The sequence below is a fragment of the Camelina sativa genome, chromosome 12, assembly GCF_030686135.1.
Source record: "Camelina sativa cultivar CO46 ecotype springtype chromosome 12, ASM3068613v1".
Lineage (NCBI taxonomy): Eukaryota > Viridiplantae > Streptophyta > Magnoliopsida > Brassicales > Brassicaceae > Camelina > Camelina sativa.
Window position 1 is genome coordinate 6,504,444 of NC_141891.1, and position 13,684 is coordinate 6,518,127.

General features: G+C 36.6%; 6 protein-coding genes across 6 annotated transcripts; 2 read left to right on the plus strand and 4 right to left on the minus strand.

Moving 5' to 3' along the window:
• Positions 1 to 823: 823 nt before the first annotated feature.
• On the minus strand, positions 824 to 3,027 carry LOC104730600 (uncharacterized). The gene is made up of 5 exons (XM_010449789.3): positions 2,526 to 3,027; positions 2,061 to 2,361; positions 1,775 to 1,933; positions 1,368 to 1,663; positions 824 to 1,280 (listed from the first exon to the last, which is right to left on the minus strand). The coding sequence occupies exons 1-5, from the start codon at positions 2,721 to 2,723 to the stop codon at positions 1,035 to 1,037; spliced, it is 1,200 nt and encodes a 399-aa protein (XP_010448091.1). The 5' UTR covers positions 2,724 to 3,027; the 3' UTR covers positions 824 to 1,034.
• Positions 3,028 to 3,723: 696 nt separating this feature from the next.
• Positions 3,724 to 4,771, plus strand: LOC104730601 (heat shock protein 21, chloroplastic-like). The gene is made up of 2 exons (XM_010449790.3): positions 3,724 to 4,084; positions 4,188 to 4,771. The coding sequence occupies exons 1-2, from the start codon at positions 3,838 to 3,840 to the stop codon at positions 4,619 to 4,621; spliced, it is 681 nt and encodes a 226-aa protein (XP_010448092.1). The 5' UTR covers positions 3,724 to 3,837; the 3' UTR covers positions 4,622 to 4,771.
• A 47-nt stretch (positions 4,772 to 4,818) lies between these two features.
• On the minus strand, positions 4,819 to 6,549 carry LOC104730602 (flavone 3'-O-methyltransferase 1-like). The gene is made up of 4 exons (XM_010449791.2): positions 6,006 to 6,549; positions 5,604 to 5,914; positions 5,436 to 5,500; positions 4,819 to 5,341 (listed from the first exon to the last, which is right to left on the minus strand). Exons 1-4 carry the CDS (start codon positions 6,428 to 6,430, stop codon positions 5,039 to 5,041), a joined length of 1,104 nt encoding a protein of 367 aa, XP_010448093.1. The 5' UTR covers positions 6,431 to 6,549; the 3' UTR covers positions 4,819 to 5,038.
• Positions 6,550 to 7,384: 835 nt separating this feature from the next.
• On the plus strand, positions 7,385 to 8,574 carry LOC104730603 (RPM1 interacting protein 13). Its single transcript, XM_010449792.3, has 3 exons — positions 7,385 to 7,850; positions 7,938 to 8,024; positions 8,167 to 8,574. Exons 1-3 carry the CDS (start codon positions 7,557 to 7,559, stop codon positions 8,308 to 8,310), a joined length of 525 nt encoding a protein of 174 aa, XP_010448094.1. The 5' UTR covers positions 7,385 to 7,556; the 3' UTR covers positions 8,311 to 8,574.
• Positions 8,575 to 11,986: 3,412 nt separating this feature from the next.
• On the minus strand, positions 11,987 to 12,442 carry LOC109128076 (uncharacterized). The gene has a single exon (XM_019233814.2). The coding sequence runs from the start codon at positions 12,312 to 12,314 to the stop codon at positions 12,123 to 12,125; it is 192 nt and encodes a 63-aa protein (XP_019089359.1). The 5' UTR covers positions 12,315 to 12,442; the 3' UTR covers positions 11,987 to 12,122.
• A 573-nt stretch (positions 12,443 to 13,015) lies between these two features.
• Positions 13,016 to 13,499, minus strand: LOC109128081 (uncharacterized). Its single transcript, XM_019233844.2, has one exon. It carries the CDS (start codon positions 13,392 to 13,394, stop codon positions 13,215 to 13,217), a length of 180 nt encoding a protein of 59 aa, XP_019089389.2. The 5' UTR covers positions 13,395 to 13,499; the 3' UTR covers positions 13,016 to 13,214.
• Positions 13,500 to 13,684: the final 185 nt, after the last annotated feature.

Consider the following 13,684-nt stretch of genomic DNA (forward strand, 5'->3'; position numbering starts at 1 on the left):
ATCTATATTTTGGGTTAGGTTGGAAAGGTATTTTCTCTAAAATGGAGTTTACATATAGAAATGATTATAGGTTGGAGATGGTCTGCTCATGTTTTTTATGATTTATTTATGGGACTAATTTATAATTCATAATATAATGAAAAATAAATTAAAAAGTTTCTAAACATGGATACAAAAATGGAGATCTCTATTTTGGGATAGGTTGGAAAGAATTTTTTTCTCTGTAATGGATTTTACATATAAGGATGCTTATAGGTTGGAGAATGGACATGATCTGCTCATATTTTTGATGATTTTTTTAAAACCTGCTAAGAAAAAATCAAGGGCTCATAAAGAGAGCACCTAATCAAATCTAATAATCTTAGAACCTAATTTTTCGAGAATTTTTCTAGCCCCATAATTTCATTATCACATCAAAGCTTCTTTAGCATTGTTAGAGATTTCTAAAAATATCATCAAATTCATAAAGTTGCAAGACTTGGCGCTTTGGAGGTTGAATATGGGTAACTTGGGTCGGATGACAAGGAATGCGTAACGACCCAAAATAAAAAAAGGGCAAAGAGAAATAAGAGACCTGCTACAAACCAAACCCAGAGTTTGGTTTTTCACTGCGGTAGCAGAAACCGCGGTGAAGCCGCTTTTGATCATGTGATCCACTAATAAGCATGTGATCCACTAATGCTTTCAATGTGTAATATAAATCGATAAGGTATGTGCACTCGATAATCTTTATCGAAGATACTCGTATTTTATGAAATTATGATTAGGGTCTTGACCGAACAAATCAAATCTGTATTTTGGTGTATGATTTGTATATGGGAAGTGAAGGAAAAGTTACAGATTTATAAAAAAATGTTACCCATAAGGTGAGAACATAGGCCAAAGCCATTTTAATACAGTCAAACGTATCAAATGATCCTACCAACATAAAAGAAGAACAAAAAGAAGTTTTACAGAGCCAACAACTGAAAGGTGACAAATTCTAAACTTCCAATGAAAAACACCAGAACGTCTATAAAAAGTGATCTGGGATTTCATCTGGAATCGTCTTCGGGATCACGCTGCCGTGAATCCTGAGAATCTGACTGAAGGTTAAATATCTGCGAAACGAGAAGCTTCGAGATTCCACTAATCGCTGCTTGAACATCATCTGGTTCCCCTGAGGAGCCTCTCCAAGCCGAGGACTGCGAGCTCAATGAGTACTCCCCTGCTGCAACTTGTGTCTTCTTTGACGTTGCAAGAACCTTCTCCAAATCCAACTGTGATAATGGCCTAGGAGCCTGCAAAATGCGAGAAACTCAAAAACATCAGTACTTTTGAAATCATATTGGATGCAACATTGAACATTCCTTGGGACAAAAACTTACCAAACATGGTGTCCCCTTTCTCTCTGCCTCTAGTATTTCTCTGATAGGGAAATAAGCTGCTTTCTTGCAGAGCTCAAAAATGTCTGATCCTGTATAGCCTTCGCATAAGCGAGCTATGTGATCATAGTCAATATCAGGTTCCACCCTCTCTCCTTTCAGAGTCACTTTCAATATCTCAGCTCTCTCCCGGCGATCAGGCATTCCAATCTCAAAGGACTGAGGAAGACGCCTCAATATTGCTTCATCAAGCTCTGACGGTCTGTTAGTTGCGGCAAGAACCATAACCCTCGCATTCGCTACAAGACAACCAGTATTTCTATAAGAAAACCATTTCCATCTAAAACCTACTCTAGATTGCAATAGTCTCTACGGTAAAGTAAACTGAAAGGTGGAAAAATTCAACTTACGATCAGTAGAAAACCCATCCCATAAAGCCATAAACTCAGTCTTCATGTTAGACATTGCTTCATGATCTGATGAACGGCGCTGACCAAGAAAGCTGTCAACCTCATCAATAAAAATGATAGCAGGTTGGAGTTTGTACGCCAAGCTAAACACAGCAGCAACTGAAATAACGGAACAGAACAGAGCAGCTCATAGATTAGAAACACAACCAATACACCAAAGAAAGTGGCATTCAGGATAATAACCCCAAAAACCCTAAGAAAAAAAAGAAGAAGCAAATGCACATACCAAGCTTCTGAGCATCACCAAACCACTTGCTCATAAGATTAGAAACCTTAACATTAATGAAAACAGCTCCAGATTCTTTGGCAATAGCCTTAGCAAGCATAGTCTTTCCAGTACCAGGAGGTCCATAAAGCAAGACACCTTTTTGAGGTCCAAGAAGCTTCCCATAAGCAAAAAGCTCAGGTCTCTTCAACGGCAAAATCACAAGCTCATACAAAGATTGCTTGATGGCCTCCAACCCTCCAATAGAACCAAACTCCACATCAATGTGGTTTGGGTTTATCACATCACATGCTATTACATCCTGGTTTCACAAAAACAACATGCGCAAAAAACAATTTGAACTCGAAAAAATCCAAACTTTAATGTTGAACAGAGAGACCAAAGACCCAATTCACATAAATCCCAACTAAGAACCATTTAAGGATTCAAAGTTTGATTAATTCATAAAGAAGATTTAAAGATTACCTCGTATGGATTGGTCTGAATGAGAGGACGACCTAAACGCTTGGAGATTTCCTTCTTATGCTCAAGAGCTTTTTTAGAAGCCTCACGATTAGGATCGAGATGACGAAGACCCGCAAACAGAACCAAGCAGCTGAAAGCAGCGCTTGCCGCGTAGAGTATAAGTTCTTGTAAGATCTTTGTCTCCGACGAACCACCCATGTCTCTCTTCAAGAAAAAGAAAAAAACTCAACCTTTTCAATTATTACAGAGGAATCTTAAAGGAAGGAATAATAAACCCAGAAATTAAGGCCTCCCAGAAGAAACGGAGGATATGTTTGCAGAAGACGAGAAGATTTTGTTTGTGGACGACGACGACAGAGCTGTTTCTTTGCCTTGGTGAGAGTTCTCGAATACTTGGGGATCGAGGAATGGAGAAGTCGTAATTACCAAAATAGCCTCGGTTGCACCGTCGTAAAAGAGTAGATTGTGTCAAAGAAGGGCCTTTAACAGGCCTTCTTATATCAGACAATCAGAATGTTCTAAAACCCAATTACAAGTACTACTGTTTCTGTTCAGCGTACAGTTGCTATTGCGTCATCATTCGTTCATACCATTCCATGTGTGTAAAGTGTTTTTTCTTTTTTACCTTTTTCGTCTATTATAATCATTCAATAATCTATAAATATAAATAAAAATAAAAAATATAATGTATCCAGTATAAATTTTCAGATTTATTAACCATTTCAATTTCTCATTTGGCAAATTATAGCACACATATTGATGATTTTAGTTTAATTTTTATTCTACATAATTTGATTTGTTCTACTTATTAAGAAATTTTTGTTTTTTGTTCAAATTTATTAAGAAACAAATCGTAAAATCATCGTTTATTCTAACTCTAGGATCCAGTCTTTCTTACTAATTTTGTTGTTTTCTTATTGATTACATCACAAATAACACTGATTGGCAAAAAGACAAAGACAAAGACAAGGACAAAGATAAGAAGAAAACCAAAGATGGTTCCGGAGAAGTTGAGAAACACGAGAGAACGAACGAACACACAAAAGTAAAGTAAAAACTTAAAACACAGAACGAGTCGAGAAACTTCGTATAAAAATCTTTAACCTTCAAGATGATTCTTTTTGTCACATTGCGTCTTCTCATCTTCACCTTGCCCTCACCTATATATACACTCTCAACCTATATATACACTCTCAAATACTCTCTCATAGTACCCCAAACAAACTCAAGACGAAATATCCAAAACAAAAACCTCACAAACTAGACTTGTCTTTTTTTGCTCAGTTTTATTTTTGGCTCATATTCGATATAAATGGCTTCCACACTCTCATTTGCATCGGCTCTAACTTCGCCTCTCGCTCCATCTCCCTCTTCCTTATCCAAGTCCACTTCGCCGTTCTCTGCTTCCTTCCCACGGAGGATGCCTAATCGAATCAGAGCTCAAGACCAGAGAGAAAACTCCATTGACGTTGTCCACCAAGGACAACACAAAGGGAACGAAGGATCTAACGTACAAAATAGACCTCAACAACGATTAGCCATGGACGTTTCTCCTTTCGGTACGTTACACTAATTAAAAAACTCTCCTTGTTGTATAAATTGAAACCTTTTCCTCTGCTTTTTTTACTCAAACAATGCTCTTTTTTTTGGTCATAACGTCAGGACTATTGGATCCTTTGTCACCAATGAGAACAATGCGGCAGATGCTGGACACCATGGACAGGATGTTCGAAGACGCTATGCCTGTCTCAGGAAGAAACAGAGGAGGAAGTGGAGTGTCAGAGATTCGTGCACCATGGGACATCAAAGAGGAAGAACATGAGATCAAGATGCGTTTTGACATGCCTGGTCTCTCCAAAGAAGACGTAAAAATCTCTGTCGAAGATAACGTCCTTGTAATCAAAGGAGAGCAGAAGAAAGAAGACGATAGTGATTCTTGGTCTGGAAGAAGCGTTAGCTCTTTTGGAACACGACTTCAGCTACCAGACAACTGTGAGAAAGACAAGATCAAAGCTGAGCTCAAGAACGGAGTTCTCTTTATCAATATCCCTAAAACCAAAGTCGAACGCAAAGTCATCGATGTCCATATTCAGTAGAGATCAACACCATTGAGGTTTTTCTCTGTTTAATTGTTACTTGGAGCTGTTTCTTGTACATAAGCGCCTATGTTTCTCTGTAATAAGCTTATAGTGTGATGTAAGTAAACATTGAAAGTGAACAATATACAATCTGTGTGTTTTGGCGAATAGATTCATCCTTAGGTTTCTATGCTATCAGGCACAATGAAACAGACTTTTTTTATACATTTTCATAACTCACAGTAAGCCACGAAAATACATTTACAAAGAAATGCACTTTCCAACGGCTACAAAGACAACTTAATAACGACGATGGTGGCACACAAGCCAGATAGATATATGCAGAATATAGGAGATAACGCTGGAAATGAGAACGATACTTGGAAGCAAAATAAAAAGGTGGAAATAGAACGCGCCATGGATATTTGTACATGTTCATATATTCTTGAGGAATTCCATGATGTGAGTACCGTAGGCTCTGCAAACAACTTGGAATCCCTGGAAGCCAGAAGCTTTGGCCAAGGCCTCAAATTCCTTCTCGGTTCGTTCTTTGCCTCCAGGGTTATGAGCCATCATGAGGCAGTCCATGTGGACAACTTCTTTTGTCATGAGGCTCGAGTCTGGCACCAACGGAAGTATAGATTCTGCCACTATCATTTTACCGTTGTCTGGGAGCGCTTTGTAGCAGTTCTTCAGAAATTTCAAACAATGTTGATCGCTCCAATCATGACAAATCCACTGAAATGTCAAAACCAAATGTTTGAGATACATTCTTATATGACTATTATGCTCAGAATAGTACCAAGAATCAAAATAGGTTTAGTCTACCAACCTTCATGAAGATGGCATCTGCTTTAGGAACATTCACAAACATATCTCCCCCAATATGTTCAATACCTAAATCATCCGACAAAACACCCATCTCAAAGTCAATCTTAGGACATTAAACGTTTCCATGAAAACATATCGAGATACCTAAAAAGGAAGCATATATATATACCAGGATAGGATATGGCTTCCGCAATGACATGAGGGAGATCATAAAGGATGCCTTTGATGTGTGGGTGCTTGGATACAATCATACGGAGAGTGACTCCAATGCCACCACCAACATCTACCAATGAAGACAAACCCTCAAATCCCTTGTAGGTCTCTAGAATCTTGGTCATGACGATGGTTGTGTGGTTCGACATTCCATTGTTGAACACTTTGTTGAATCTCGGGTCGACCCCCTGGTACTCGAAAGCGTCCATACCAAATGCCTTGTCGAATGGGACGCCGCCTTCAAGAACAGCATCTTTCAAATGGTACCTGTACTCATACACACATATTTCACTCATCTCATGTAAAATGTTTCGAAGTGTAGATTTGAAATTTTATAAGATTTTGACAACAGATTTACCAGCTCTCCATGAAGACTCTGTCTCTGTTCAAATGACAGAGAGCAGCGAGCGAGACTCCGTGTTCGTTTTTAGTGAGGTATTTGCAGACTGGTTCCAGTCCATACAGACGCTCCACGCCGCCATCAATAAGCTTACGAACAGAGCAGGTCAAGATAGAGTAAGCCGCAAGCAACCGGAGGATCCGGTCAACCATGACGGGAGCATCAGGGTTCTTGGTCGGAAGATGGGAAGCTATCTCGGAGGGGGACAGTTGCCCGCCAGCGAGACCGGCGTTTTTGGAAATGATCTCGAGCAGGTCAAGCTCTAACGCCGATGTTAGAACCATCGGAAGCACGGTGGCCCCGGCGAGCTGCATAGCGAAGAGGTTGGCTTCTTCGTCGGAGATTTTTGCCGGAGTGATTTGTGTCTCAGCCAAAGATCCCATTATGACTCTGTTTGGTTTCTCTCAACGGTTTTTTTCCCGCCTTTTAACGGTAGTAGTCTCTCGATCGCTTGAGAATGATGTGATGACTGAATGAGTGATAGATAACTGGTCGAAGAGGTCTATATTTATACTAAGTAGGTACTAGGTAGCATTTATTCGTCTCTTAAGTCTTAACGACGTAGACGTCGAATAATGTATTTTAAAATACAAATAACTAACCCAATCGATGTTATTGAACGCATGCTATCAACTATTAATCCATTGTTATTACATATAAAATGTCAAAGATAGATTCGAAAATAAATAAGATATATAATGGAGAGGAAACGGCATGGCTCATGCATGCAAACTTAAGTTGGTAAGTGGACATTGAGTTGGTGAGTGGTATTGATCGGCAAACACAAACATAAAATAGTTTGTTCTTCGAGAGGTCCATCAATGCATCTTGTCATTATTCGCAAGTTACATCTACTTGGAACGCATGCATGACCGAGCTCTAAATATATATCTTAGTGGCTGTTTTATTGTCATGAATACTTTGTAGATTCGTGGTCAAGGAGGCTCTCACACAATGAAAATTTTGTTGGATATTCATAATTCCAAAGACATAAGAAGTTGCTTAAAGAGATAGAGATAGACTCACAAATTTTGTTGGTGCTAGCCGAGACAATTCTAGGCGAAACAAAGAAAAAGGGAAAAAAAACATTGCTGATCCAAACCTTCCACCAACCTAATATTATTATGTAATTCATGATTCATCTTGCCTATATAATAACTCAGGTCAACTAAGGCACTATATAGTATTGTGTCTGTTTTTTCTGATATTTTGTTTCTTTCACCAAAGAAACCATCTCAGTCAACAAAACCTCGTTATTTGGGCCAATAATTGGGTTTAGCATTAAAAAGCCCATATTGATATAACGTTAATTTCTAAGGCCTTACCCAATCGAAAACCCTAATAAACCGTATTCAAAAATACGAAATCCGGAATCGAAATCAAATCCCTTATCCCACCGCTGCTTTTCGAGGAACAACGGTCATTTCCGATTTTCGAGAAGCTTTTTTCAAAGAAAAAACAAAAAAGATCGAAACTTTACAGTCGAAGAAAGAAGAAGAAAAAAAGAAAATGGTGACTAAGCGAAAAGATGTTGTGGAGATTATCACACCAGATCCGTGGGTGACGAGGAAGAAAACAAAGAGAAAGAGAACAAAGAGTAAGGAGAAAGAAGAAGAAGAAGACGCGGGGACACCTCTTAGAGGTATCTTTTGTCTTAAAACGAGACAGGATACGAAGATCTTCGATGAGAAAGAGGATTGCTTCATCCTCGATTTCGATCCCAATGATTCATTCGATGCAAAAACTCAATCCGAAACCCCTGAATCTGACGAAGATGTAGCAATCGTCCATGAGAAAGGCCAGGTTTTTGATTACTAAGAACTCTCTTGGGTGCTTCGATTTGTTGTTTTCTGTAAAGTTTGAGTCTTTTACACATCTTTTGTTTTTCAGGTGGCTTGTAGGGATTACCCACATCCAAGGCATCTCTGTTTGAAATTCCCTTTTGAATCAAGTCAACACAAATCACATTGTAATCAGGTAATTTGAAAATTGGGTCCTTTTGTTTTAGATGTTTGCATTCTCGATTTGTTTAGTGATCTTAGATCTTTAAGGTTGAAAGGGTTTGAATGTAACAACAACACAAGATTCTAAAGATCTGTTTTTTAAAAAATGTGTGTAGTGCTATTGCTATGTCTGTGATTTGGCTGCGCCTTGTGCACATTGGACATCTAGAGCTTCACCGCATTGTGAGGCATTAGAGAACAGTAGATGGAAGCCTTTGCGAGAGTTGCACCGGAACCATCGTATCACCACCAAGAAGTAGATGAGAGACTTCTCACTTCTCAGTTCTCATGGGGGTTTTATGAATAAAAAAGTAATGATTGTGTTATAATGTCCATCTTCAGCTGAATATTATAATGCTTACTGAAGAAACCAAATTAGATCCTTTTTCTTGTAAAATCTGTTGTGAGTTGATGTTTATGGAGCCATCTTAAACATCACAATCCGACTTGGCATGACTGTTAGTCCAAGACTTGTTAGTATTTGCCCATCAATGCATTGGAAATTACAAGTTTTTCTTTACAAAGTGAGACACTTGAGCAGTCGTGTACTCGGCAAGTAGATCAGCAAAGGTCACTATTGCAAAACATTGCGTAGAAGCATATAGAGAATCTTCAATGAATCTCTGAATATTCTTAGAATGTTTTAAAAATCTTATTCTTTTGGTAGTGGATAATGAAGAAGGAAAGTAAGATAATATATGTGGACTAGAGAGATTCTTGGCTGTGTCACACAATTTTTCATCCTGCGTGGGCGGTACGAATAATCCTATAGTACTGCTTTTTTGTGTGTGTTGGTAATATGATCTCAACTGTTTCTTATTGGTTCTAGAATCTACAACAAGTCAAAAATGAACTAATTGGATATGATGTTGTTCTTTTAGGACACCAAACACTGGATATTGTTTAAAATTCTAAATCATTAAAATTGTGTGTGTGTGTCCGTCCACACACGGATATTGTGTCGACGTCCATTTTGTAATAATAGTGTCTTTTTGTATGATTTAACTGAAAGTGATATATACAATCACTCTCAAAATTTGAAATTTTCAATGTCATGAAATTTTTCCTCAAACTGCAAATGCGACCACTTTAAATTGTCTAGAGGATTGCTTAGATATCATATATATAGCTCAATAAGATATGAATTTTTTTGAGAAAATAATTTAAAAGGAATCAGAATGAATTTGAAATAAAAAGAAATGTAATGCTGATAATCGAGTTTGTTAAACATAATTCATTGTGTTCCAAAATACGGACTCATAATCGAGTTCGTTATATATATTTTTGTTTGGTTCCATGTCGACCCCTAGAAGAAAAAGACTATAACACATAACTCATAATTCGTGATGGAATTTCATAATTCAAGAAGCTAGACAGATATATAGAACAAAATACTAGTATTATTAGTCAAATCACAAGATGATTAAAATTGGTCCAACGAAATATTAATACAGTAGCAATAAGCTGTAACAAGTTGCAGTGGACTGATGAGACGACAGTACTTGTGTTCTTGCATAAGTGGAGATGAGTTGTAAATGTGTAGTTAATTTGAGAATTAATCAACAGTTGTTTAAATTATACTACTAATGTAATTTGATTTGATTTGATTGGTAGGCGAGAGTGATTAAGGAGGTGGGTCAACACTCCACACAGACCACACACATAAGCGGCTGACATCAAGACGCGTTTTATTAGCTATTTTTATAACGGCGCCGAATCATAACCTCGCCACTCTGCGTTGTCGTTTCGTTTAGAAGGCTTGATAAATAATTCTTACTAATTTTTTGTTTTGTTTTTTTTTTGTATATTTTACAAATGATAAATAGTATAAATTTAAATTCTATATCTTAAAATTCAAAATATTAGTTTTAAAAATTTTTAAATAACCTTTTTTTGGACAAAGATTTTAAATAACCTTTAACCCTTTTTTTTGTGTTTTGGACTAAAACCTTTAAACCTAAACAAAATTGTGTCTTCAATTAATTTTAAAAGGTTCTACTATATTTTTATGTGTTCTCAGTTATTCCTGATAATCTATATGGATTTATTATAGAAATAGGCATTATTTTTTAGAAACTTATGGATTTAGGATTGATTGTCCTGACTTACAGAATTAGGTATTTATTTTCAACTGAAAAGACAAAACTATCCTTGCATATCAGATAACGCTCAATTCTCTTTCTCTTCATTCTTCTTCTCTTCTCTCTGCCGTGAGTGAGTTTTTTTTTCAGACTCGCAAATCTCCACCGTAAGTTTAAGAGAGATGCCTTCATGACTGGTTAGATCTCTCCGATGACTCGTGTCTTTCCGACGGCCGCCCATTCCGATGGCTAAAAAACCCTAACTGTCTTCTGAAGTTTGGTCCGCCGTAAACCATTAGGATCTCACGCCGTTGAATCTCGTCGCAGATCTGAACTCCGATGATCAAAGTTTTCATCCGCCGATTATCAGTTAATATTATTCATGATTTGTCAATCAAAAACATGTTATTTTCAGATTTAGATTAGATTTAGAGATGAATTAGAAGTTTTAATTCAATTGGAGTTTATGATTAGAGCCCCTTGGGTTCCCTGGATACTATCCCCTTAGGGTTTAGTTTTTTTCATTCAAAGCAAAGTTCATTTAATTCATTGATTTCTGAGATGATGGTGTGTTTCGTGATGGTGTTTGTCTAGAGAAGAATCAAGAGAATGGCGATACAGAGCACAAGGATAAAATTGTAAAAAAAATACCTAATCTTGAGAGTCCGGACAATAGTCCCTAAATTCAAAGTTTCGGTCCAACAAAGCCTCTATTCAATAAATATCCCTAGTCTATATTCTATACTATTGAATCTTTATTGCACCCTTAATTTAATAGGAAAAAAAGCCAGCTTAAAGAAAATAAGAAGACATTTTAATTTTGTTCAGTCTATTTTTGAGGATAGTGACAATTTTTTCTGTCCACGTATTTGCATAAACAACTACACAGTTTTTTAACTAAAATTTAAAAAGAAGTTGCGTTTCTCATACTAGAATCTAATTATAGTACTATGAGAAAGACAGGTTGGAATTGAACGATCGATTAATTTTGTATTTGTTTCATAATTGCAAGATCAAAAAGGGTGGAAGGAATACACCACAACCACAGTCTTAAAGTCGTTAATAGAGACACGTCTCCGAGCAGTTCGATGTTTGTGTTTTTGTCTCACAAAATCCATACACTTTGCTTTGGACTTCTATTCATCCACCTAAACTTCTTTTTCTCCTTCAATTATCTCTCTCGCTTTAAACATGTAAATAAACTATGTAAGTGAGAAAATAATAAATTAGGCCGTCCCTGGTAGTTGATTCAATCAACTTGGTTGTTTTCAAGAAATCGAATCAACTTGATAGAGCTCATGCTCTAGGCATATAGCTCAGAGATATTTTTTTCTTTACTATCATGAGACAATTTTTTTTCTATATGTTTATAAGAGAGTTTCAGAAATAAATATAGAAAATGTCTTATTCTTAAATATAGAAAGCTATAAACTTATAATTATATTTTATTCTTAATAATGAAAATTTTAAATAATAAAAAAAGATTTAAGTGTCCTTTTCATCGTAGACCATCATTCACTTGGTCAGCTTGGACCAGTACGAGTTGGATCAATTCATAGTTTCATAGACAGATTTTCCTATCATTTTTTTCCAATAGTTTGATTCTGCTTTATATATTTTTTACTATTTCTCCTTTCAATACCAACAGAAAACGATATTTTTGGTTTGAACTTTGAACTTCATTTGTTGAAACCACGATCATTGAAATACAAAGTAACCTAATAGTGTAAAATGTAAAGAAAATGGTTTTTAGAAAGTGAGTTATATCAAACATAAACAGACAAACAAGTCGGAGAATCGATGGAGTTATAGATGATCTGAGTATCAGAATTAAGAAAAGCGGGAAGAGTAAGAGTTAATCAAAATCATAAGAACCTCTATTATATGATTTCGATACAAGTTTACAAAGCTCTGAGCCATTCAAAAAAGAAAACAAGAACAACTAGCGAAAGATAAAACGAAACTGAGATGAAAATGTTGCGCGCAGCTGATCAGAAATCAACAAGATGAGAAGAGTAATCTGGAATAGGTGAGGATCTAGGAGGACAATGAAGAGAGAAACGACCAATCCGTACGACGTCTCTATCATCACCTTGCCGTCTAGGAAGAACCCCGGCGGTGAGTTTAGCTAGAGCCGTCGTGTACTCCACCAGTAACTCAGCCATGATTACAACAGAAATCATGATTATTTAAAGATAAAAATAGGATTTCGCCGGAGGAGAAGAGAGATTATGGTCAGTAGAAGTTTCTTAGAGTTTGTTATCTCTAAACAAAAATCGAATGGGGTGGTTTGGTTTGAATCGAGAGACACCACTCGTGGTCTTATATAGGCCAATACTTTAAAGGTCCAGTGGTCGAGAAGATAGTCGTACTCGTACACGTCTTTTTTTTAATCTTTTAATAGATTTTTTGAATAACAGGCCGCGTGTCACGCACTGTGGTTATATAAGTGATTTGATTTAGAGTGTTGGGGAGAAGACAAAACTGGGGTTGTTACTTACGAAGTCATGATACCAGTGGCAGTACCATCATACCTGCCACTTTACTTATAGATTTTGTTTTTGCCGACGAGACATTTCATTTAGTATATTTGTAGATATTTTTTTAGTTAAATAGTATATTTATTTCCTATCATTTTCATAAAAGACTATCCATTACTTAATCGTCATATTTTTCTTTTTTCGATTAATATATTTTGTGTAAACATTCTAGCTTTTTTCTTACGATTCTGCCAAAATATTATTAATTGTGATTGATCGTCATCCTCGTACACGTAAAAATGAAAGGAACGTTTGGAAATATCATCACCGGCCACTAAATTTTTTACTAATTGGAATAAATGATCCAATCATCATAAATTAAGAAAAGCAGAGAAATCATCAAGAGAGTAAAATAATCATTTGTATTATATAATTCGATACAGGTTTACAAACATCCACAAGAGAGCAAAAAGAATCCTCAGCTATCATCACTCTTCAATTCCATTTAGGAAAAAAATAGGGTATCAAAATAACTAAAATCGATCAAAAAAATAGTTGAAAAAAAAAAAAGACCAAAATAAATCGACGATGGTCGATAACTGATCAGAAATCGACGAGATGAGAAGAGAAATCCGGAACCGGTGACGATCTAGGAGGACAATACAAAGAGAAACCACCAATCCTAACGACATTTACATCTCTCGGAAGAATCCCGGCGGTGAGTTTAGCAAGAGCCGTCGTGTACTCCACTAGTAGCTCAGCGATGATTACAACAGAAATCATGATTAACTAGAACAAGAAGTAGTCTCTTGAGTTCTCTCTGCTCTTTGGTTCAGACAAGAAATGGAATTTTGTTGTTATGACTTATGACTTTGTGAGAAAGAGAGATCTTCTTGTCTCTTCTTTATATACTAACTTAACTATCGTTTCTCCTCGTAACTTCGTCGTTACCCGGACCCGTGTTTCATAGTTTATTATTGTCGCTTTTAGACAGAAAAAAGTAATGAAGTAAGCGCGTCTTACGCGCAGTTCACATTAGGATTAGCTGTTCCTCTAATCTTCTGATTAGCAAA